Here is a 23927-nt window from a genome sequence, read left to right as displayed (position 1 = left end):
TGGACACTTTTCTCAATTCTTAATTTTCGATTACTTTCATCATACAGCCACATACAAAACAACCACAATAGACTCAGCTGTTTACTAAATGGATTTTACTTTGAAATCTGGAATTAAACTGGAATAAAAAAGGAAAAACTATGACAGAAATACAACACGAGACATGAAAGCAGTGTGTGACCTGTGTTATGCACCTCTTAAACCTGGTCATGTTCTTGTTTCTCTCAGCTGTGCTCACGTAATGTACAGAATGTTACCAAGACATCCCGACTTCTACTCTAACTTCTATGTTTAGATATTGATTGCACTGCTATAATTTCCCATTTAACAGCAACAGTGTGTTAAAGTCATTTCTTTCCACCCGCTTGTTCTTTTTCCTTTGTCAAGCGATCATCTGCTGGTCATCACATGCGTCTATATTTGTGCGTCTTCTCTGAAATAACAAAGGTGATAGGTTACCATAATGACAAGCAAATGAGAGTGGAGCATGACACCACGGCCAAATGCTTGTCACCATAATAGATCAAAGACGGCTCAAGTGACAAGAAAGTATTCATAAAAAGACCATATTCGACTGTTATTGTGATCCACTGGAAAGAGTTCAAGTAGTGCTTCTGCTAAATTTAGCTGGCAAGAGGTTGTTTTCAGCATGCTGTGTGGGTGGACTCTCTGTTAACCTCCACTCAAAGTGATTGATAGAGAGACGAGGCCCATACTTGTTCCGCTTTAAAAAGTCCTTTGCCTGTGACTGCCTTGTGACTCGCTGGACTCGCATAGCCATACCATAACCTTGCAAATTAAACTATCTTAAAAAACAATACCAACTGCAAAAAAAAACATTTTGGATTTTGTTCAGAATTGTCCTAATTGGCATTTCTTGACACCTGTTAATAATAATCGCTTTTTTAAATTACATTTATTGACTGATTTGTTGTGGTAATGAAACAGTGGCTTCACTTGTGACTTGTCTTGACTTGGTTGTTAAGAAAACAAAAACACTTGAGACTATTGTCTCTTAGAGAGAAACTTAATTCTATGAACTGAGACTCCACAGGTTGACTTGTCCAATCTGCCTGGTGGCTCAAAGGACCGTCTATTTTTAGAAGGTTCATGAGAGGGGAAGCGGGAAGAGAGGGAAGCCGGGAGGGAAAACAAGAAAGGATTCATCCAGAACTGTCCCTGCAGCAAACACGTATGCAGCCAGTTATTTCAGAAACTTTCTAAGGTGTAATTTCAAAAGAGGGACGTACCAAAAAACTTCCATTTCATAACTGTGTTCTATCTCAAACGCTGGATTTCCACAGCCAAACCTTATAATTATTGACCTGATGTGGATGGGGGAGTACAAGAAAAAGAGTGCACCCCTTCTTAAGTGGCTGCTGGAGGAGGGAAAGGACGAGTGGACGAAGGAGTGGAAGAAGAGGAGGGTGGGGGTGGGTGTGGGGTGAGGCACCTCTCCTCTGCCCTAAGAGCATTAGCTGTGGAGTGTTCTGGTGGTGACAGGGCTGTCAGGGTCAGATGGCTGCTCAGCCTGATTAGACCAGCTCCCAGCAGATCCCCAGCCCGCCACACTGCACTGCCACAAGCAAGGTAGAGCAACCAAGTGGCACGTACAGAACGTGGCAGTGGTTACTGAGCAGGTCAGAAGGAGCAGAGAGAGAGAGAGAGAGGGAGGGAGAGAGAGAGAGAAAGGTGCATAGTTCAGTGTCATACTCAGGCACAGCTACAGGTTGCTGCAGACTTCTCACTGGTGGACGTCCAGAATCAAAAAACTGGTTGACTGGTTGACTTTACTGTGGCAGAGAGGCAGAAGAAGTGATGTTTAGTCTGTGTTTGGAGATGACACTGAAGAGCTAAGCGGTAAGAACCAATGTTTGTATATTTGTTTGTTGCTGTTCAGAAACATATTCAGTATTCTGATGCTCTCACAAAATCACAAGCGTGTTTTAAGTTGTGAAATGTTTTGAGAATTTTGTACTAGATGTGACAGACCTAAAGACCATATCCATAAACATCTCTTTCACTCCAGTATTTTTGCAACCAGAGATTGTAATGGAGCTAATAACAGTGCTTCACTGGTACAGGCTGAGAGGACAGGAGTGTCCTCGCTCTGCTCACAAAAATCTGATGTGTCATAGAATCAGCTGCCAGTATGGATGGAGCTATAAATACAGCCGCGGGTCTTCAGCGTCTACATGAGTTTACTATAACAGGCAGTCAGCTGGTTGTATGTCAGCTCTCAAACTGTTGTAGGACTGCTGCTTCTGCAGGGCTTTGGTGTAACTGCCAGTCGTACTTTGTGGATTTCCCTGTTCGGCAGCCAAGCTGTCCACTGAGGTAAGAGGGGAAACTAGGCTCCCAGAAATGACTTGCATTTAGGTATTTAGCACTATTTATTTTACAGAGTGACTTGAATAGTTATGTATGTCCTAATGTAAACCTCAGCTGCGGGTATTAACTGGACGTAGAGTGAATGCCCTGTAGTGGGGTTTATCCTATTTGAGGCTACTACTAACATGCCTCTCTGTTAACCTACAAGCTCAGCCTGTCATTCAGCCGCACAATCCAGACACATTAGGAAACTTTGTGAACAGTGAAGGGACCTGTGTCTAACACTTTATCAAGAACTCATTCTGACGGAATAATCTGGATCATTACAAGTGAGACCGGATAAGATACTTGCTGCCAAGAAGGGAAAACGAGTGAAGTAAATAAGTTTGGCATGTCTTCAGATTAGAGAAACTGAAAGCTACACAGTGTGTTGGAAAACAACATGGTCTTTTGACAAGGAAAATACATTAATAAGTTTAATTAGTAACTTTCTGCCCCTTACTTTGCCATCAGACAAGCGTTTTTGATGAGGAGCTGCAGCAGTTATATTGCTCACCTCAAAGCTGTCAGACATGAATTTGATTGAATGTGAGTTGTTGATCTACTCCTATCCTGAAAACTGATGCTTTATTGCAGTTTTTATGTTACATCTCCAGAGTACGCCGTGACCCCAAATCACCAGCGTCACAGAGTAATGCCAACCGAGTCAGGCCTCAGTTGTAAATCAGAGGGGAGACGAGGGGTGTGGACACATCTTCCTTGGGAAAAGAGATAAATATCCCCCAAATATAATTCTGTCCTTGAGTAAGGCAGCAGAAGAGCAGTTTTTTTTTTTTTTTTAACCAGGGTAAAACCACTGCCTTTATCAGTAAACTTTGGTGGCTATGAAGATAAAGATGTAACGTCATGGTTTCCGCCCAAACAATACTGGCTTACGACAAAGTAAAATATATTTAAAAGGTACAGATCACTTCCATAGCCCTTTTATTTGATCTCCTTGAACCTTTTTTGATCGTATAAACTTCTGTTCACACTCCTCCGCTGCAGATAGTACAATATCAGTGTGTACCTCATACAACTTCACTTTAAATAATCCAGACTATCCCTTTAACTTGTTTTGGATCTGATCGATTGGAGCACAGGGAGACAGCCTGGCAGCCAGTCTGTGGAAACACCTGTTTTTATAAACAAGACAACACTGACAGTGAAACTAAATTGAGTTTTAATTGGAATTACTGCTGTTGTTTGGGTGCTTTCCATACGCCTCTGTAAACATTCATAGGCTATCAAGTCACTCTGACATGAATACTAGCAAAATACCTATAGAGAGTGCAGTAAAGGTATGAAATTTTATCTTTTTTGATGTTTTTGATGTTTTATAGAAAAACGTAGTTGATCGTATGTCCGTGCAAAGATTTGTCTTGTCTCTGTAACAGTGGATGAAGTAGTGTGTGTGTGTCCTGTTTTTAGACATAATGTTGTTTTGCTTGTGTCACAAAGGGTCTGATTTTTTAATTCAGCTAGATGGTTAATAATTCTTCTTAATAAGTGGCAACAAAATAAACCCCCTAACAACAGACTGTCAGCAAACTGCTGTAATCCCTGTGAAGAGTCAGTGTGTAGGTCTGAATATGATTGTGTGTGTGTGTGTGTGTGTGTGTGTGTGTGTGTGTGTGTGTGTGTGTGTGTGTGTGTGTGTGAAGTGAAAGAGAGAGCTGAGGTGAAGAGGTGGCCACAGATTACTGAGATTATCTCTTGGCTTTCCCTGGTTGTTTGTCTTGAGTGTTATTATAGTACGGCTATAGCTTCAGCAGACGTTTCTATTATTACCTTAAAGTTTCCTCACAGCCTTTTGGAGCTGAAGCTTTCTTGGCAAAGAACATCTCTGTTATCAGATAAGAGAAGAAAACAACCAGAAAATACTATACCAAATGCCCTCACAGAGAGCCAACAGAAACATACTTTTCTTGCATTATGAGGAATTCATTATTGTCTTGTAGAAAGTAATATTCTAAAACATGTAAAGCATGGATTTAAAGTGCAAATCAATTGATCCCTCAGCTGATCCTGTGCCTAATACTTTCACAATTTACTGTTGACAATTTTTTTCCCTCATATTTTGACTCACTAGCACACAGTCAAGGTATATGTTGATCAAAAGGCAAAATTATGCAGAACAAATTTCTTTAAATCCCACAAGGATTCACAAACAAACATCCCTTTGCTTGGTACTTACAAAAAAATGCTGCTGGTGTTGACTAACGTAGATATAATCCATCCACATTCCCTCAAAGATGGAAGTTGAAAAGCATGATATATAAAGATAATGTTATAATGTTCCATGTTAAAGAAGTCCTCCCAGTTAATACAGAGGTGGACATATCTTGCATATATGCTGAAATTTGTATATGAGTAGCTGTTTCTCAGTCAATAGCTCATCTTCCAGTTTTTATATTGGAAGTGTCAGTTCACATCTCATCCTTTGTGCTCCCAGTTTCTCCCGAAAGAGATCCAGTGCCTCACATGACAACAGTCACCACTGACATTTCTGCATGAATGGGCGTAGACATCTGTGTTGGAGATTTTACTGCCATAACATTTGATTTTTCTTTCAATTTTATGCTCAAGGGTCGTCCGCAAAACTTATTGAGGGCAAGCTAAAAAAAAAATCCCAGAAAATGTGTCAGAGTCTATATAAGCTATGTGCATTACAAATTTACCAAATAGAAATCTAGATAATATATACATGACTTGAAATAGAGCATTCTCATACTGCAGATGTCCGTCTGAGCTGAAGTTTTCTTTTCCCTTTCTACTCTTCAGAACCGCTGGTTGATGGAGTTTGTGCGACAAAGTGGAGACTACTGCCACGCCCAACACATTTAGACCCTCTTCAGGAAGATGCTGCACCACGCCGACCTGGGGCCATAAACCCTGAAGGACCACTGGCCTTTGTCTTCTGAACCTGCCAGCTCATGGGTTAACAAGCAGCTCCTCCAGACTGGAAGCGATCCGGAGAGTGAAGGAAAGAGGGAGCGACTGAGAGAGGCAAAGGACACGGTCAAACAAAAACAAAGAGAAAAGTGACACATTGTAGCCTCCTGGACTACGTAATACAATCAGCTGATGGGAAAACCATCACAGCCGCAGGACTTCAGACATCAGAGGAAACCTTTCAAAGGTTAAGAACTGACAGGAAGTCCAGACGTTTCTGAAGAGTGAAAACAGTTGGAGACACAGCAGGTTACTGCTGCACCTGGAGCTAAAGGTGAGACGTGACCATCGACTGCATCTGGACTAAATATAGGGATGCTTAACACATCAACACCACTTTCATAATGTGGTATGACATTTCACATTATTCAAGTCACAGGTTTAAGGATTCTCAGGTATCTTCATTTTCAAATTAGTTTTGGACGAACTAAAATCCGCTTCCAGGATTTACTCTCAAAATTATTTCAGTTTGGTGGTTATTCTGTTGTCCACTGTTATTTTTGTTTTTTAGATGTTCCAGTATGTTTATTCATCCTTTGAATAGCAGTCAATAATGCTGGAGATAATCAAAGCCGACCAGTTAAGTGAAGGCAGGGATTACCGTGAACAGGTCACCAATCCATCACAGAGAAACACACACACTCAGATACTCATAAACTACGAGCAATTTAGGACTCTTTACCCTGAGAAAATCCACACGTAGGCATGGGGAGAAAATAAAGACTCCATATAAAGAGGTCTTAAGCACAACCCAGAATCAAACATTCCCTCTTTATAGTGAGAGTGCGGACCACTTTACCATAAAACCAAGAGCATTTTTCACGTTGCAGGAGCCTGACTACAACACAACAGTTTAGTTGAATCAAGCGTGTTTGGAGCACATTGGGAACAAAGATTAAAAAAATGCTGCTACGACAGTTTAACAGTATAATTCAAAATTCCATTAATAAAAAAAAAAATCAATGACAGAGATTCATGAAATTCTGTATTCTTTTATATTAATTCATAAGATGGTATTGCGTGTATAATTAAGGCATATCCCTTTAACTTTAATTTTAGTCTGGTATTGGTGATGTTGAAAAAATTCTGCAACATACAAAATACATGCCAGACGTTAAACCTCTGCCAGAATTTTACTTCATTTATTTGACTCCACAACATGTGACTCTTCAGATATTTTTAATTTACTGTAGACATTTTAAAAGAAGTTTCCTTTGCTTTCACGTCAAAAGTCTGAGTAGAAAATGGGCTCTTTTGTGCTTCTTCAGCCCTGTTTACAGAAAGGTGGTGGAAGAAAGAGGCAGTTTTGCGCCTTAGAGACAAAAATAATCTGGATACTGGTTTTTGGTTACACAACAAGTCACGCACATGCTAGTGTTTGTTACTTAGTTGCAATCGGTGAAGCAACACCAAGGTGTCTCATTGCTTTCTAGCTGCTCCTATGTATCTTAGAGATGAGCATTTCATAAAATGTTGCATTCATCTGTTTCTGTATGTCGTCACTCACTTCCACTCTGAGTTCGATCCTCCATCTTGTCCTGTTTATATTCAAGCGCGCCCTTGAGGATGTCATTGAGCCCCAATTTGCTCCTAATGGAGGTCCAGCACCTGCAGCTATCATCGTTAGTGTGTGAATGTGACTAATAGTGTAAAGCGATTTGAGACTGCTGAAGGGGGGAATGTGCTTGAGTAAGTGAAGACTATTTAAAACAGATGTGAAGAACTGAAGACACTACTACGTACATGAGCCTAAACATGTCTTTGCTATTTTCTTGCAGCTTCTCATTTCATTTAGAACTGAATTTCTTTCTTTTGAGAAGGGCTAACATCGGGTTGAAGATCATCTTCCTGTAATTAACAGAAGCTGAACTTAATAAGTGATTAGACTGCCCCAAACGGCACTGAGATCAGCTAATGTGCCTCAGCTGTGTGTATTATTAATACATCTTAATTCAGAGAGACTATTACAAATAATGTGACAAGTTAATTTTAATACATTTCAAATTCTGACTATCTCTATTGAAGTAGTAACTGTAATGTAAATTCTAATCCAACAAAGTAATTTATACATCCCTGTGGGCAACTTAACTAAGATCTAGTTTGTTTTTTTTTTCTCCAAGACTCAGTTATTCCACAACTTCAGAAGGTACTTCAAATGTAGCTCACTGATTTGAAACCATTGCCGACTGTAAATTATTTCCACAACATTTTTCTCTGTCTTGAAGCTCATGACTAACCACAAACTGTTGACACACAAAGGTCAGAGGTTCTTCTGGGATGTCAAAGGTCGCACTGGCCACCATGAACCGTCCGGCTCCGGTGGAACTGTGCCACAAAAACATGAGGTTTCTCATCACGCATAACCCGACAGACAGCACCCTCAACTCCTTTATAGAGGTAAGAAATGCTTGATCTGTGTGACAGAATGACAATCGACAGATCATTAACGTCCGCCACAGACTTGATCCATGGAATTTCAATGCTTGTTCAATATAATTTTAGTAATGCATTGTTTTGTGTACAAGAGTGGCACAGCTGCTTTCGGTTTTTAATAACTGCATGAGTGACAAATGAACCATCTCCCCTCACTGCGTTCCTTCCAGGATTTGAAGCGGTATGGTGCCACGACGGTGGTCCGAGTCTGCGACGTCACCTACGATAAAACACCCCTGGAAAAAGACGGCATCACTGTGGTGGTAAGGACTGGCAAACACAGCACCTCTGTACTAAAATAAAAACACACGAGACAGTCATGTGTCCTCCTGGCTCTTTATTTAAGGACTGGCCTTTTGATGATGGGGCCCCCCCGCCCAGTAAGCTGGTCGATGACTGGCTGAGTCTGCTGAAGAAGAAATTTCAGGAGGATCCTGGAAGCTGTGTAGCCGTTCACTGTGTGGCAGGACTGGGAAGGTTAGAGATCTTCATTTGAACTGAATATTAACTCAAAAAACTGAAAACACAGATAAAGTAACTAGTGAATTAAGAGCACGCTATAAAAAAAACCCAGAACACATTCTTTTTTTTTTTTCTTTTTTTTTTTACATCTAACACATAGACCAGGATAATTCTTGATTTGCACCAGAGATAATCTCTACAAGGTTTTTTCATGCATCAGGCTCTACAGACACTGGCATGTCAATGTGTTTATGAATGCTTTCAGGGCTCCTGTGCTTGTTGCTTTGGCTCTGATCGAAAGTGGGATGAAGTACGAGGATGCCATTCAACTCATCAGACAGTAAGTGCCTCTATGGGTGCTTATAACTAACAGCACAGAAGAGACACATCAGCTTTGAAGGTTTCATACAGAAGTACCAAGTGAAATACTGCTGAAGTTATCTGTGAATGTAGTTCCAAAGATCCTAGTGCGAAAGAGAGAAAGGATATTTTAACAGCACCACATGACAAATGTGAAATTTATCAATGATGATACTGTATGACAGCATGTTTCTATACTTTCCCATGCAATATATTTCCTTGTATCTTTTAGGAAACGTCGTGGAGCGATCAACAGTAAACAGCTCACCTATCTGGAGAAATACCGATCAAAGCAAAGACTCCGCTTCAAAGACTCTCACACACACAAGAATAAGTGTTGCATCATGTGAACACACTCCGAGGCATGTGTGCACACAAATGCACACACAGCGTTCATTCATCTTGTCATCCTCAATAAACTCCTCAGGAATCTGATCGTACAAACCACAAGTGATACCGGTATTCGCAGACTCAGAAATAGAGAACCTTCATCAGCTTCTTGTGTGTGTGTGTGTGTTGGAAAAATGTTATTTTCTTTTTGTTTTGTTGTTTGTCATTTTTTTGTTGTTGTTGGTTTGCTGCATTATACAGCCGACAGTGTGAGGATTTAAGGAAAGGATTATACATGCTCCGTATCACAAATCTTGTCTGGACCCATGGGGACACGAAAAAAGATACAGACTGAGACATATTTGTTTTATGCTGATTGCTTGTCAACACTCAAACCCAAATCAACCTCAGCATGTTTGAACGTCAGGGTATAAAGTTTTTGTAACAGTCACTTTGAGAATATTTTATGACAAGAGAAACCCTCTGAGACACTTTTGGAAGACTTATTTTTATATTACCCGTATTCCTTCCAGTTTCTCTTGTCTTTCTGTATTGAAAATAATACAAGGGCTCATCTTCAGCACAGACTTTTCTGCCTTCGGGCAACAGGTACAATAAAAGTCAGTTTCCTCAAAGCAGCATAAATTATTATTTTTTTCACTTTCATTGTTTCATTATGGCTTTTTACACTGTGCTCAATTCATTCATGTGTTTACATATCTGGGTGTGCTTTATGTTATGCTTTGTTTACTGACAAAGAGAGTTTGTTTGCAGCATCTGAACGCCAGACAAATTTCCACGTATTTGTAAGATAACAGAAGAAATAAATGTATATTAAACACATTATAAATTTACAAAAAGGTGTAATTTAGTTGTAAATAATAATATTTGAGGTAAGTAATTCACCACTTTATTCTTCTTGAGGTTAGGGTGACGTAAACTTCCCCTTCAATGAGCATATGTCTTTAACTGTTATCTTTAAGTGTCGACACTTTGTTTTGATCGTCAGCTGATGAGCTTGCCTGGTTATGTGGTTTTAATTTACAGCCAATTTATGACTCTAATATTCAGAGACTGCAGTTTAGATTTGAAATCAACACAACTATTGGATGTGCATCGTCACGCTGGTTAGACCAGGCAAAGTTTCATACACGTATTGAAATGTTCACTTGTCTTTTATTTGTATTGTTCTTGAATGATGTGTGTAAACAACTGCTTTTGTAAGCTCATTTTAAAAGGAGTGGTAAATCAATTTTCCTGAAGAACGAGCATGCACTTTTTTAATTTCTGCTGTTTATCATAGATTCATCCAACTTTAAAAATGTCTTCAACTTCAAAAGATGTTTAGAATGACTGTACAGCAGACACAGTTAGGCAGTCTTTATCATAAAGCATTTATCGAATCATGGATGATATATATCTTGTTCATATAATGTGTGCATGACATTGTGTGAGAGAAAGACAATTTTTAGATTTTACTGATCACTGGGACTGACCTGAGCAGACACTTTTTTTAAATATATGAAACAAGCTGTCACTGTCTGTATGTCTGTACATTTTTGCATTGTTTAATAAAGGTTTTGCCATTGTTCATGTTCAGAGCTATTCATGCATGTTTTGCTAGTTTTACATTGCACATGCTAGTTTTACGTTGCATGTTCTTGTTTTGCACTTTTAATAACTTTAATCTTTGGACTCGAATTACTCAAATCAAGTATCAAGAGATCAAATATTCAGTTTGAATTGTGAGTCTCCATGTGGCTGCCGGTAGTAAATGTATTTCAACTGCTGTAAATCCAGTGCTAAAGTGGAAGGATCATTCAGCTTGTAAAGGTCACCACCTAGAGGCTTCTATCTTTATTACACATCCGTGACCAAAAACGGCATCATGTGGTTTAGGAGTAGTAAAGAAAATTGGCTCGGATTTTGCCAAACAAACTTTAACAAATACTGATGATTTTTTTTTTTTTTAACTTTTTATCTGAACACGAAGGATTTTGTCTGTTTCATGCTGATACGTGTTTGAATTTAAAATTGAACATATATAATTCAAAAATTAGTCAAAACTATTGCAAAACATTAGCAGATAACTGTGATTTTTCCAACGAATAAAATGTTCATAAATAAAAAAAGTACAAAGAGCTCTTAAGAGTGAGCTGATACATTCAAGGTATGACAAGGGCTAACAAACAACCAACATAGCAAGTAAAACAGAAACATATGAAAAGGTAAACTTTTATAATTCCTAATTTGGGTAACACACTATAAAATTGTGTTAAATATAAATTAAATACCTCTTGCATCATTGTCATATGTGAGCTGCAGTGCCGTCCTCCAGCCACTGGGAGCGCTGTCGTAATCCCCGGTATTCGCATTCTGCTCTGTTGTCACTGAGTGGAAGGACGTGTGTGGCAGATTCGACAGAAATATTTTCGGACATAAAGTAAACCTGAGAGATAATTCGGTGTTTGGTTTTGGCGTCTTGTATGTAGTCCCTCTTATACATATATAAGTTGGTGTCATTTGCCGTTCTGGGCAACGGGAACTATGGATGGACAAATAGCAGGTACGAATTAGCTTTACCTCGAATTTGTGTGTGGCGTCTCCATGTTAGCTTGGAACAGATAAAAACAAACAAATGTCTAGGTGGGAAACTCTTTTCTGTGCCCACTTTCAGGGTTTAAATTCACCCCCGTGAACCGTGTATAGCTGCTTATGAGGTATTCAACCATAGGAACCTTTTTTCGCACTAAAATGAACGACTTCGACTCGTATTTGTTAGTTTGTTAAGTCAATGTGATCCAGTAGATACTGATTACAGAAGTCAAGCAATCAATATAAGAGGAATATTAAAAATAATGTGGATTTTCTGTCACATACTGACAGCAGATTTCATAAAGAGTAGAAACTGGAATGGAAATAACTTAATGAAGCTGACGTCTTCACTTTTAATGGATGTGTTCAAATGTTTTACCCTGCACACCTGTTAAAATGAATTGGACTGTAAATGCAACAGAACATCCGCATAAACAGCTTGTTACATGTCATCAGATCAACTCTGAGGTCTAACAAACTGAAACACCTCAGAATCTCCCTGCGTTTTCACACATCAGAGACCGAAAAACATCTTGAACGAAATAGCAGACAGAAGTTTCCTCAACTTCCACCATCTACTGATGAGACCAGTACAGCACAATAGAGAGACTCTTCCTCCTTATGGGACTGTTTTGACTCAAACACGTTGTTGGGATTTCTGTTATAAATGGCTGTCTGGGTTTATCCTACAGCTTCTATTTTAGATTCAGGTGTGGGTTCTGCCTACACCAGTGCAAAATATGTGCTTTTTATTTTTGTGAACCAACTATATTCATATGACATGATAATTTTTCACTTGACAGTAGTATTGTCTTCTGAAACTACTCCTCTCTCTCTTTCCCTCTGTCTCTACAGCTGGCTCTGTGTTCATGTGTCGCCTCTGCAACCTTTTCTCTCACAGTCACACTCAGTTGCTGGGCCACTGCGCCCACCTGCATCCTGAGCAGGAGTCTCCAGATGACATCATTGTTACATTGCAGCCTCTTGAAGCAGAGCCTGCTGAGAAGCTGGCAGGTCAGAATGATCTGGAAGTACAAGGCTCACCATCACAACATTTTTGTATTTCAAATAATTATGCAATTTAGAAAATCTGTTGAAAATTAAAACGAGAAAAGTAAAAGGAAAGAAGAAAAAAGTAAAATATGATTGAAATTTAAAAATAGATTGTGAACAGTTAAAAGAAACAAAGTGCTTTCTCTTCATTTGATTACAAGAACAAGGCTTTATGATGAAAGCTTACTTTTGGTTTTGTCCACCCAAACAAAGTGTATAAAGCAGCTGTTAATTTCTTTGTTGGTCAGTATAAATATCTGATAGGCAGCACTGACTTTAAAATGTATTCCTCTTTTTTTGTCCATACAGAGGGTCCAGTGAAGAGAAAACCAGGACGACCAAAGGGCTCTACAAAGAAATCAAAAAGGGTTTTACAAGAAGGAATGACCGCTCACTCCTTAGTGGATGGTTTTGAGCAAAATAAAAAGGACAACAAGGAGAGAGACCAATTGTGTAGCTCACTTGAAGGTGGGATCCTATCACTCCCTATTTTATTTTGGTCGAAAATACCTGGTCCCCTTTGTTTCATAGTCTGAATTGGCGTTGAACAATAGCATTACTGTCAATTTTTTCAGAAAGCTGGTTTTGTGTCCGTAGTTAGTTACCAAACTTTATTTAACTGTCACCGAAGTGTTTTGTACATATTTACACCTATTTTTTTGTGTGTGTGTTATGCTGAACCAACCGTTTGTACAGTGCTGATTGTGATCGCTTTGTTCCTTTAAGACAAAAGTCACGATGGGGTATCAGGGCTGGAATGTAAAAGCTGCCATCGCTCGTTCAGCAACAGACGACAGATTCTCAAACACATCTGCATCAAAGAAGATAATGATGAAGAGGAGGATGGTGAGCATTAGATGGGACTAAAGTGAAGTTTGTATCAGCAGTAAAAAACAAAACTCATATCTGCAGTGCAGATGCATTCAACGACCAGAAATATTAAGGGTCAATGTTGGAAGTCTGGGAAGCGGCGGTTAATATCCAGTTTGTGGAGATTATAAAGTATCAATGAATTAGTATGATTTGCATTTATTTATTCTGGATTTTGGATGTATCAATTATTTTCAGGGAGCAGCTGTAGTGGAGCAGAAGGTGAAGTTTCTGAAACTGTGAATCCTGAAGGTGCTGATTCAAATCTGATAAAGCAAAACCAAAGACAAGGACTCACAAGAGAGAAAGGTGAGGTTTAGGACAAGAACCCAGTTTTTTTTTACAGATTTATTTCCTTAGAGGAGAATACAAATGGCTTTAAATCAAATTTCTGGCTTGTTCTTTCTTTTCAGATATGGAGATAAAAAGAGTACCAAGGAAAAAACAAAGTCACAAGTCCAAAGAAAAAAGCCAAGCAACAGAAATCAAGAAAACAGTCATCAATGTTGTTTTGACAGAAGACAAAACTATCCCAGGTCTGCTTTAAAAGGCCTTTGTGTTTGTTTTCTTTTTCTTTTGACCCACTTTGGAAAAAAAACCCCCCAAAAAACTGACATTTTGTGACCTCTTATTCAACAGGTATTTCAAAAATGGTTCCCGTTGAAGACAATTCTGCTGAAATACAGTCTGCAGCTCAAACTCAGGTAGGCACATGAATAATGCAAAATGTTAAACTGATCTTTCAGACACATTTAAAAACCACATTCTTGGCTTTTTTTTTTCCACTGAGAGTTTGCTTTGCTCTGTATCATTCACATTGTTGGCCTTTCCTCTATCATTGATAAATCACATTGCATCTTTTCAATGTTACTTTGGCAATGCGCACTATAGTGAGAAAGTTAATTAAAAACAACATAAACTGGAATGCTTCCTTTTAAAGAAATGAGCCAGTCACTGAAATATTTCAAAAAAAAAAATGTAATATATTGATTTCATCCTATGCTAGGAGTTCCCTTCTTTAGGAATGTGGAATGTAAAAGTGTAGAACATGGTTTAAATGAAAAATAACCGTTTTTAATTTTTATTATCTCAAAATTATTCAGATTTACTTGTAATTTTAACTTTTTTGTGAAATATTTTCATGGATTCAGCACTCTGCAGTTTCCCACAATGCAGCAGAAGACGTTTCCAGTGAAGCGCCTGCCTGCAAAGACAACCCTCAATCAGAGCAGTATTCAAGGTGGTATAATAAGACGATGCATTTTTTTTCAGTGTTTTGAATGAAATTCAAAAATGCATTTTATATTGAATCTTACAGATCAATAATTACATTTGGAAAAGGAAAAAAAACATTTCCAAACTTTACTCTGTGATCAGTCTCGTAAAGTGCATGATCATTTAATATTTCAGTGTTATTTAGTTTCTCACGGCTGCCTTGTGACCAGTCCATGTTTTCCTCTGATCATAACTTTGTTTTTTTTTCTGTCTAGCTCAAACTCAGCCACCACAACAACAAAAAACAGCAAAGGCTTCCAGGAATATTCTATCAAGCAGGATTCTCACAAGTAATATATAATTGTTTTTATATTTGTACTATATTTGTTAAAAGGCCAGTGTGTAGGATTTAGCTGTCTTGAACAGGTTGCAGATAGTAGCAATCCTGTTTTTGTACAGATGAGGGGATCTACAATGACTGTCATAAACATGTACAACCCCCTTTAAAGTAAGCTGTCTGTTTGGGGCTAATAAAGGCGCACACTGCACAATGTGTGTCCATGAACAGCTTCGGTTAGTTTGTTTCATTCATATTAAACTGGTCATTGTGACACGATCTCCTTCTCTCTCTCCTTCTCTGCAGTTTACCTCACAGCCAATTGAAGATCTTCACTTGTGAGTTCTGTAATTTGATTTTTAAGTTCAGACACTCACTGGTTGCTCACCTCAGGACACACACCCAGGAAAAACCCTTTCAGTGTCCACACTGTGACTACGCATCTGCCATCAAAGGTAACAGAGTCATTCAACTGATGCATGTTTGTATTTGTGAGTAATAGTAAAATTTGATTTCTTTTCAGTCAGTAAAGGTATTTACAGAAAATACTGGAGGAAAAATGATGATTTGACAAACTTGTGGGATTCTTTTCCCTTTAAAGCTAACCTGACTGTTCACCTACGGAAGCACACTGGAGAGAAATTCAGCTGTCAGCAGTGTCCCTTCAGCTGCCTCAGCCCAGGACACCTCAAGGTGCTGCAGTCTCCTCATTAGAGCTGTCATATTGTTACTGCTTTGCTATCCTTAGCATTAACTCAAGCTTCAGGATAAAGATTTTATCAGAGACTAATGTTGTTATTTATTGTTATTTACAGACCAGAAATTCATTATATCCAGCTGACAGATTTACAGCATCACATATTATCTACGTGAAAGTGCCTCATTTGCTCTAATTATAATTCTGTGTTGTGTCCTCGTGCAGGTTCACATAGAACGAGTCCACCTGAAGGTGAAACAGCACTGCAGCTTCTGTGAGAAAAAGTACTCCGACGTGAAGAACCTGCTGAAACACATGGAGACGCGGCACAACCTGAAAGACCCTGCAGTTCAACAGAGCTACCAGCAGCTGAGGTTTGATCCACAGGGCGGATTTATTCAAACTTATAGGTTATTGGAGAGGTTAGAGAGACAGAAGCTCGAGAGACAGGTGAATGCTAGGTGGTCTGGAGCAGAAGGATGTTATTTACTAGTCTTGTAGAGGATCCACATTCAAGTATCACACTGATTTTCTTGTTTTGTGCTATTTGTCGACCTAATGCAGGCTGAAGACTCAGCAGGGCCGCAGGCAGCTTCTGTACCACTGTCCCACCTGCAACCGCCACTTCAAAAACCAGCTGGAGAGGGAGCGGCACCTGCTGGTCCACGGGCCCAAGCGTCCCTTTGCCTGCCTGCTCTGTGACCACGCTGCGACCAAGATGGCCGCCCTGGCCGCTCACGTCATGAAGCACCTCTTCATGTACGTGTGCTGCGTTTGCGATGACAAGTTCGTGAGTTCCCAGAGACTGAAGAGCCACCTGGAGTCTCACCCCGAGCTGGACCAGGACCAGGCCTTCACGGACTCCATCAACTGCAGCTACCATCTGATTCAGGAGGAGGGAGCCACATGTGGCGGTGTGGACATCGAGACGGGCGCAAGGGAGGCGGATGGAGTAGCTCAGGAGTGCCAAGAAGACGGGGAGAAAGACGACAGCGAAGAAAGAAGTACAGGAGGGGAGAAAGTGAATGAAGGAATGGAGATGGGGGAAAGTGAATCCCATAAAGTCCAGGAAACAGAAGGAGCAACAGGAAAAGAACAGCTGGAAAATGATGAAGATCTCAAACGTTCGCAAACCAGAAGAAATGAGACAACAAGCAATGAGGAAGCAGGGTCATCTACCTTTACACCCGAGAGTACAGGCAGTCGTGCAGAGGACACACACACCTCTTCAACAGCAGAGAGCGCTCACACTCCTGCTTTAGAGAACAGGACTCCAGAAACAACAGACACACCAGTTGAACATACTCTGGTAATGAGAAACCCCGATACAAACCAGTCTGACCTGAGCGCCTGTTCAGAGAAGGTAAAGTAGAAGCAAGAAGGAAACCAATAATACATTTTGGTTGAATTTATATTAGTAATTACTGTTATTGCATGAACACACAGAGCATTCATTCTCATGGCAATGATTTAACTGGGTGGAAATAGTTTACATGGTTGGGCATTGGTCTCAATTGGTTTGCACTTAGAGTCTTTATTAGTTCCAATGATTTAAATGCTATGGTTCATGTTTCATGGGATTGCCATCATATGTTCCTCTTCAGTTTATTTATATGCACGTACATAGAAAAAATTGGAATACCATTGATTTGATGTGTCAATTTTTAGCCTGTAAAACTTCATATTGTATGTAAATTGATGTCCTTCAGTCCATTTTTGTGACTTATTCTGTGTAATATTACCTTGTAAACCTTGAAAATCCCATATTACCTCAAAATGTCAGAATATTTCCTAATTCAGAGGGTTTATTTATTTATTTTTTTAACTGGAAGTCAAAGTTATAATCGAAAAGAAAGAGATGCTTTTGCTTTGTTGTTGTGGGGATATAAATAACTGAAACTTCATTTTACATGGATATTTAAATTCTGTCCTAATGACAGTCTTCTTTCTTTCCATGGTGTTTTTTTGAGCTTCGTCCTTGACGTGTTCCTCTCTGCCGCTAGGAGTTGGAGGTCGTCCACCCGAGTGCCTTTCAGCAAGTGTTTTCATCTCTTCAGAAGACTCAACTCAACATAGAGACTTTCCATCGGCTCAGGAAGATTTATGGAAACCTGGAATGCCAGTACTGTGGTAAAAAAAAAAAAAAAGAATCTGAATTCCACTGGTTTTTTTTTTTTTTTACAGGCTTTTTGTGTTTTCTTCTCCATTTTGGATTAAACCGTTCTATTTATTAAACAGGATTTTCATCAAAGTGAGGTGATGAGCATCGTCTGCTGTGTCTAATCACGCCTCTCTGCCACGCAGGTAAACTTTTCTGGTACAAAGTCCACTATAACGTCCATGTGCGGACGCACACCAAGGAGTACTCCCACTACTGCTCCAAGTGCAGCTACTCCTCCATCACTAAAAGTGCTCTGAAGCGGCACCAGGTGCAGAAACACAGCGGCGTGCTGCTGCCTTGTTCATATCCTGAATGTAAATACACCACGCCTGACAAGTGCAAACTCCAAGCCCATCAGAGGACGCAGCACGAAAAGGTAAACTGATGAATGATGATACTAAATGGGTTCACAGGAACTGTTTGATCGAGTCTCCAAACTGTTTCCTAATCAGGGAAGAATCACTTTCTTTATCTACTTTGTCTTTGAGTGACGTGAAAACTTGCTCTTGCTTTTACATGTTGACGTTCCAGATTCCGACGCCTTTATCTTCTTTCCGTTTACAGACAAGGAGCGCCAGCTGTCCAGTCTGCCGGAAAAGTTATCCCAATCACAGACTGAAATACCACATCAAATCATCCCACCCTGGTAAAGCAAGCAAACACAAATACACAGAGACAAAACACAAAACATAAATAGACATGACCAGAAAATGTCCAAGTCAGGGATTATGATGATGAGCAACAGTAACTTATGGTTGGTGGTTATACTAACTTCTTTAGATTCAAAATACAGGTATGTGTTATAAAAATTGGAATATGGGCTCATTTTCCTTGTCATAAATTATCATTTGAGCTTGTAAATCATTAAAATCAAGCAAAGTATATAAAAATTACATTTGTTGTGTTTTTAACTAGATGCTGTTTTCACCACAATTAAAAGTCAGCATATGCTTGAAAGTGTTTAGTTTATATAACTGTAGAAACAAGCGACAAAGCTTTTTTTCAATGCACCTAGTTCACCTCTCTACTGTTGGTTTCCTCAGAGAAGCTTCAAAATTCCTACTAACTGCAGTGCCTCTGAGCCATCTCTATCAGCACCCCACACACATGCAGGACATTCTTTTGATCTGCTATTGAGAACTAATGTAATCATTTCCCCACTTCATTTCACTCTGCTTCTCCTGAAACGTTCAGGAGGCCCCCTGGCGAGGCCCACCTCCTGCTGTGAACGCCATTTTCAAGCCTCCCTTTTAAAATCTGGGCACCAAATTCACACTAAGAAGGAAATATAACGGACTTCTTTGCATGACGTAGTTCGTGTGTTTATCCGTCTCACTGATACACGGATTGGCTTACTGACATTTATCCCAACATGTCTTCCATGCAGACACATTTCCTGCTCAGGGTAAAAACCTGATGGTGCAGCGGGCGGAGAAGTGTCCTCACTGTGACTCCTACTTCTTGAAGAACAGCAGTGATTTTCAGCAGCACATCTGGGCCCACCAAGGTGAGAGATCACTCTGCTTTCAGCCAGCTTCCATCTGTCTCTCTTCCCTCTGGCTGCTCTCCAGGAAGATAGAGGAGACCTGAAACACACGCGCAGATGTTGCGGAAGGAAACTGGCCAATTGGTCATGTTTCTTGGAGTATGATGAAAACCCAAACAAACAAAGCTGCCCTTGCTGACAAGATGTGCCTTTTATCCCTCGTGTTTCTTCTTCCTCCTGTTACAGCGCTCTGTTGGTCTCTGCAACTTTTTCAACATAAGTTTCAATCTGCTTTGCTTGTTTTTTTTTTTTTTTTTAAACTGGACACTTTTGTGTGTTTACTACGCCATTATATTCAAGCCACATACACATGTGCAACATTTCAGTTTTCATTGAATCTTCGTTTGGTCCTGAAATCCCTGCAGCTATAAGATGCGATGTTTGCGCTGTGTTTTTGCTCCATAGCTTCATCACCTTCGCATTTTGTCTTGGGAAAATGCATTGGTATTCCTCTTAGTTTTCCCACCTTTCTTGCGCCACTCATGTTGGGGTCGTTTTACACCCGAGGCAGACAGAAGGCCAACATCATTATCTTGCAGTTTTCAAAAGATTATCCGGCTCGGGTTTGTTACTGGCTCGGTCACTGCCCTTGAATGTGAAAAGCAACAATGTAAGCACACTCTCAACGCATTGGGATTCAAACAATAAAACATTTTATTTCATAGCCTGACATTATATTAAAGGTGCTGTAGGCAGGATTTTGCTAGTCAATGCTAATTTTTCTGTGTTTTCTTTGGATTAAATGTTAGAGTACCCATTGATAATCCTTTAGGAGTGTAGCATAATTGCACTACCGCGAGGGCGCAGCGTTTCCATCTGTCTCTGTTCTGAGCTGAAAAGGAATCTCGACAGCTCCAGGTATCTTTGACCAATCAGAAGAGGCCATGAGGCTCTAACCGTGATTGGTCGAGAGGCGTTCGTCGCACGTTCTTGTGAGAGGGGCTTAACTTGCATAAAGGCGTGATGTCAGAGAAAACAGGACCGGATTGGCTGTGCTGGGTTTCAAATGGCCATCTTAGATGGGTCAAATCGCCATCTTGCTTAGGTAAACCTAAGCAAGATGGCAGAGATGCAGAATCCTGCCTACAGCACCTTTAAAAGGGCCTTATTTAATCTGAAAAATGTGTCACTGTGTGTAGGTTTGAAGCCATACACCTGCAGCGTGTGCGACTACGCAGGACGCAGCAGAAGCAACCTGAAGTCTCACATGAATCGACACAACACAGAAAGGCGTCATCTGTGTGACCTGTGTGGTAAAAAGTTCAAATCGAAATTCACGCTGAAGAGCCACAGGCTGAGCCACACAGATGAAGGTGCGCATCTTTTGTCTTCATATTAAACCTGTGAAAGAATAAGGTAACTGTAAATGTAAAATCAAAGAGTCTGTGTTTGTGCAGGGAAACGATTTCAGTGTTCGGAGTGTGACTACACCTCAGTGTACAGACCGTCCTTACACAGACACATGGAGCAGCATGCTGAATTCAAGGTCAGGAAACACAATGGCATCCACACATTAAACTCTCTCAGGGTGTGAAGAATTCATGTTCTGCTGTATCACATTTGGATTACGGTATAGCACTGAAGTGCAATCCGGGTCATTCTGTTGCTTGTTTTTTCTTTTTTTTCAAATTTGAAAATGAATGAAAATCTGCTTATGGGCATTTATTTGTGTCCATCAAATGTTTATTTTTCTCTTATAGGCCTTTTAGTCATGCAAATAACTTGATGTGTGTTTGCCTCTGTGCAGCCATTCCGTTGTGCCCACTGCCACTACTCCTGTAATGTTGCTGGTGCTCTGAAGCGACACCACAACATGAAACACTCCAACCAGAAATACGAGAATGCCGGACCCGGACTGCCTGATTCTGATGAACTGAAGCAGCAAGGTCTACTCTGTTCTCTGAAGTGATGTTTGATCTCATGGGAGTTCAGGGGTTTATTTCGGCTTTATGTGTAAGTTTTGTGTGACTGTGTTTAGGTGGTATGAAGTGTCCTGAGTGCGACTTTGTTTATGGGACAAAGTGGGAGTTGAACCGTCATCTGAAGAGCAAACACTGCATGAAAGTTGTGGAAGGCCCCTGGGAGGTAGGCTGTATAAAAATACAAGGAGTAGACACACTGAAACTATTTTTCTCAATTCTGCTTGACATTTTGCCACAAACTGAAATATCTCACCTGCTGCTACTACTATTTCTAACTAATATATTCAACTATAAAAACTATGGTGAAATATCATGAGGTTTTCTAACCCTTGTGTAAATACGCAGGTGGAGGAGGAGGTAGAGGCTCAGTATGTGTCTGTGGAGGATGAGGAGCAGCTGACAGAAGCACCATTAGCTGAACTGAAGGACACCGGTAACAGCAGCTTCAGTGATAATCATACAAAATCAGGCAAAGCTGCATCCAGTGCTGCTTGTTGTTTATAATAGTTCAGTATTAAGCATCACATTACAGTTTGCAGTAATTGCATGTCTCCTCTGTTCAGTTAACATCCAGCAGGTCACAGAATTCAGCTCAGAAACACAGGAAGCCGTCACCTCCATGGTTGCCATGGCTCCAGGGACTGTAACTGTGGTGCAACAGGTAAAACAACATTTCTCCACATTCCTAGGAAATGATAACTCTTCACAGCAGAGCGCTCACTCTGATTTGTGGCTGAAGTTGCAGGAAGTCGATAACTGCAGCAGCCAGCTGATGGTGCTGGAAGCCAACGGGGGCCTGGATGGTGACCAGGTGATGGTGGTGGAGGAAGGGGGCCTGGAGGCGCTGACGGTGCTCACTCAGGGAGATGACGCCCACCACTATATCGTCTATGTTCAAGAACACACAGTCGAAATCAACTAACATTTCAATCTATAAACAACATGACAATAATGGGAAATGTATGAAAGATCACTCTGTACGACTTTCCTTCAGTTATTTATCGGATACACAACAATGAAAACAACATTTTGTGGCATGTTTTCTGTACTTGCAAATTATATTTAAATTAAATCTTGTTGAGCCAATCTTTGATGTGTGGATCTCCCTTCAGTTTCTGAGATGGCCAAAGCTGTTTGCCAGGAATATTTTTTCACCCATTCATCTTCAAGACTGCTTTATCCATTTCAGGGTTACTGATATATAGAGCTGAGGAGGGTTAACTGACACCCTGGACATCACAGGTCAGTCACAAAGAGACATACATTCACCCACTGAATGAAACCAAATGTATGAAATGCAACAGATATCCACAAGTGCAGCTTTGAGGGAGTTGTGATGGAAACATTTTCACTTGATTTCTTAAAACACCAAAAATAAAAAGTAACAACTCGGCAACACTGTGGGAAGAAGGGTGGACTTGTTGCAAATGTGGACCATTCACACATTTCTTAGACCTGTGCAAAAGTGAGAATTTTTGAAAAATGTCAATATCATAAGAACTATTTTGGAAATTAAATCCCAAACACCTTGCGTGTAATGTCCTTGGGAAAAAATAAATACATAGCCATGAGAGAAGACACCTACTTGCTCAAAATTTTACTTAAAGCAAGCAAAAAAAACAAAAAAAGCATAGGAAATTGTTTAAATCAAATGCTTCAAACAAGAACTGTGACTAGATATATATCATACAGGACTCAGGAGAATTACTTGATGAAGAATACAAACACAAAGAGAATACATTCTATACAAGGATTAGAAAGCAGGTGACTGTATAGAAAGTGGCACCAGTTAGATAAAGCATGAAAATACTCTTGTAGGAATTTAAAAAGCTTCCAGAGTACATTTCTTTTGTATAAGTGCTATTCGTTTGAAACTTGTTTTGCAATAACTATTATATTATGATGTTTTGTGTAAGAATAAAATCTATAAAATGAAAGTCTAAAAAAGAATTTAATTAGCCAATAAAATTAACAACAAAGGCAAATATTGTAGTATTACCTGAGACGGTATAAACCTTTGGTGCAGTTCACCCTCTGGCCAGTAGGTCGCCGTGGCGCTCTTCCAATGGTGTTTGTGCTACTTCCAGAAGAAGAAGAAGAACTGGTGGGAAATTTGACAGTGCGGGAAACTTCAACAAACCAGTCTGCTTTTATTGTTAATGTCTGTATGTCATGGATCGCTACGTATTGATCACGTCCTTCGGTCAAGCTGACGACAGCTCGGCGGACGGACAGAAATGTAGGTTTTGCTTCAGCTTTGAACCAAAAGTCGGTCGATCAGTTGTAGTTAACACTGCTTCAAGTTAAGTTAGCGTGTAGCTTCAAACATGTCTCCCTATTATTATTTACATTATTCTGGGGCAGGCGCCGCTAAAATGATTGTGACGTGCTAGAAATGAGAACCCATGTTTGTTGCTTGCGGTCTTAGGTTTTATTTAGAAACGTGTTTAAATCCCGGGTGAACCATCCCATGCTAACAGATGCAGAACTGTACATAAGCTTGTAAAAGGGATGACAGCAGACCTCTCTGTTTGCAGATTTGGAGCCACTGAAGCAGCTTTATGAAAGCCTTCTGGACACCTCAGCTCAAGAATCAGTGAGGAGCTCTGCCTTCCCAGGTA

General features: G+C 40.0%; 3 protein-coding genes and 2 long non-coding RNA genes across 7 annotated transcripts in view; 4 read left to right on the top strand and 1 right to left on the bottom strand.

Moving 5' to 3' along the window:
- The first annotated feature begins 1440 nt into the window (after nucleotides 1-1440).
- Nucleotides 1441-10500, top strand: LOC115396831 (protein tyrosine phosphatase type IVA 3). 3 transcript variants are annotated; one of them, XM_030102892.1, is made up of 8 exons: nucleotides 1441-1860; nucleotides 2271-2337; nucleotides 5155-5599; nucleotides 7585-7722; nucleotides 7929-8021; nucleotides 8105-8235; nucleotides 8486-8560; nucleotides 8813-10500. In XM_030102892.1, exons 4-8 carry the CDS (start codon nucleotides 7603-7605, stop codon nucleotides 8928-8930), a joined length of 537 nt encoding a protein of 178 aa, XP_029958752.1. In that variant the 5' UTR covers nucleotides 1441-1860; nucleotides 2271-2337; nucleotides 5155-5599; nucleotides 7585-7602; the 3' UTR covers nucleotides 8931-10500. The 3 variants fall into 3 exon arrangements, with proteins under 3 accessions (XP_029958752.1, XP_029958753.1, XP_029958751.1); XM_030102893.1 differs by lacking the exon at nucleotides 2271-2337; XM_030102891.1 differs by lacking the exon at nucleotides 1441-1860 and having other exon boundaries at nucleotides 1968-2337.
- The window catches only part of LOC115396835 (uncharacterized), a 22352-nt gene continuing 440 nt past the window's right edge, over nucleotides 2016-23927 (bottom strand). The window contains exons 2-3 of the long non-coding RNA XR_003932403.1: nucleotides 8069-8084; nucleotides 2016-2113 (exon numbers count right to left, since the gene is read on the bottom strand). This is a non-coding gene — a long non-coding RNA (uncharacterized LOC115396835). The remainder of the gene's footprint in view (nucleotides 2114-8068; nucleotides 8085-23927) is intronic.
- Nucleotides 4010-10500, top strand: LOC115396834 (uncharacterized). The gene is made up of 3 exons (XR_003932402.1): nucleotides 4010-4033; nucleotides 7237-7241; nucleotides 10372-10500. It is a non-coding gene; the product is annotated as an uncharacterized LOC115396834 (long non-coding RNA).
- zfat (zinc finger and AT hook domain containing) lies at nucleotides 11321-22384 on the top strand. Its single transcript, XM_030102886.1, has 24 exons — nucleotides 11321-11476; nucleotides 12361-12519; nucleotides 12868-13026; nucleotides 13285-13404; nucleotides 13627-13737; nucleotides 13842-13964; nucleotides 14068-14132; nucleotides 14580-14668; nucleotides 14919-14993; nucleotides 15287-15435; nucleotides 15582-15673; nucleotides 15903-16051; nucleotides 16242-17040; nucleotides 17681-17807; nucleotides 17982-18214; nucleotides 18403-18484; nucleotides 19226-19345; nucleotides 20524-20697; nucleotides 20782-20870; nucleotides 21132-21270; nucleotides 21363-21469; nucleotides 21652-21739; nucleotides 21870-21967; nucleotides 22046-22384. Exons 1-24 carry the CDS (start codon nucleotides 11458-11460, stop codon nucleotides 22226-22228), a joined length of 3549 nt encoding a protein of 1182 aa, XP_029958746.1. The 5' UTR covers nucleotides 11321-11457; the 3' UTR covers nucleotides 22229-22384.
- Nucleotides 23413-23927, top strand: part of mtbp (MDM2 binding protein) — a 27848-nt gene continuing 27333 nt past the window's right edge. Inside the window, exons 1-2 of the mRNA XM_030102887.1 lie at nucleotides 23413-23545; nucleotides 23844-23924. Of these exons, the coding sequence (XP_029958747.1) occupies nucleotides 23479-23545; nucleotides 23844-23924 (148 nt within the window). The 5' untranslated portion in view covers nucleotides 23413-23478. The remainder of the gene's footprint in view (nucleotides 23546-23843; nucleotides 23925-23927) is intronic.

This window comes from Salarias fasciatus, chromosome 11, assembly GCF_902148845.1.
Source record: "Salarias fasciatus chromosome 11, fSalaFa1.1, whole genome shotgun sequence".
NCBI lineage: Eukaryota > Metazoa > Chordata > Actinopteri > Blenniiformes > Blenniidae > Salarias > Salarias fasciatus.
This window is presented reverse-complemented; position numbering and strand designations above follow the sequence as displayed.

Coding starts and splice junctions, on each gene's coding strand:
- LOC115396831 (XM_030102893.1), top strand. CDS start 7,603: ATGTCAAAGGTCGCACTGGCCACCATGAACCGTCCGGCTCCGGTGGAA. Junction 8,236..8,485: donor TGTGTGGCAGGACTGGGAAG/GTTAGAGATCTT, acceptor GAATGCTTTCAG/GGCTCCTGTGCTTGTTGCTT. Junction 8,561..8,812: donor GCCATTCAACTCATCAGACA/GTAAGTGCCTCT, acceptor TGTATCTTTTAG/GAAACGTCGTGGAGCGATCA.
- zfat (XM_030102886.1), top strand. Junction 13,738..13,841: donor AGGACTCACAAGAGAGAAAG/GTGAGGTTTAGG, acceptor CTTTCTTTTCAG/ATATGGAGATAAAAAGAGTA. Junction 17,808..17,981: donor CCTGGAATGCCAGTACTGTG/GTAAAAAAAAAA, acceptor TCTGCCACGCAG/GTAAACTTTTCTGGTACAAA.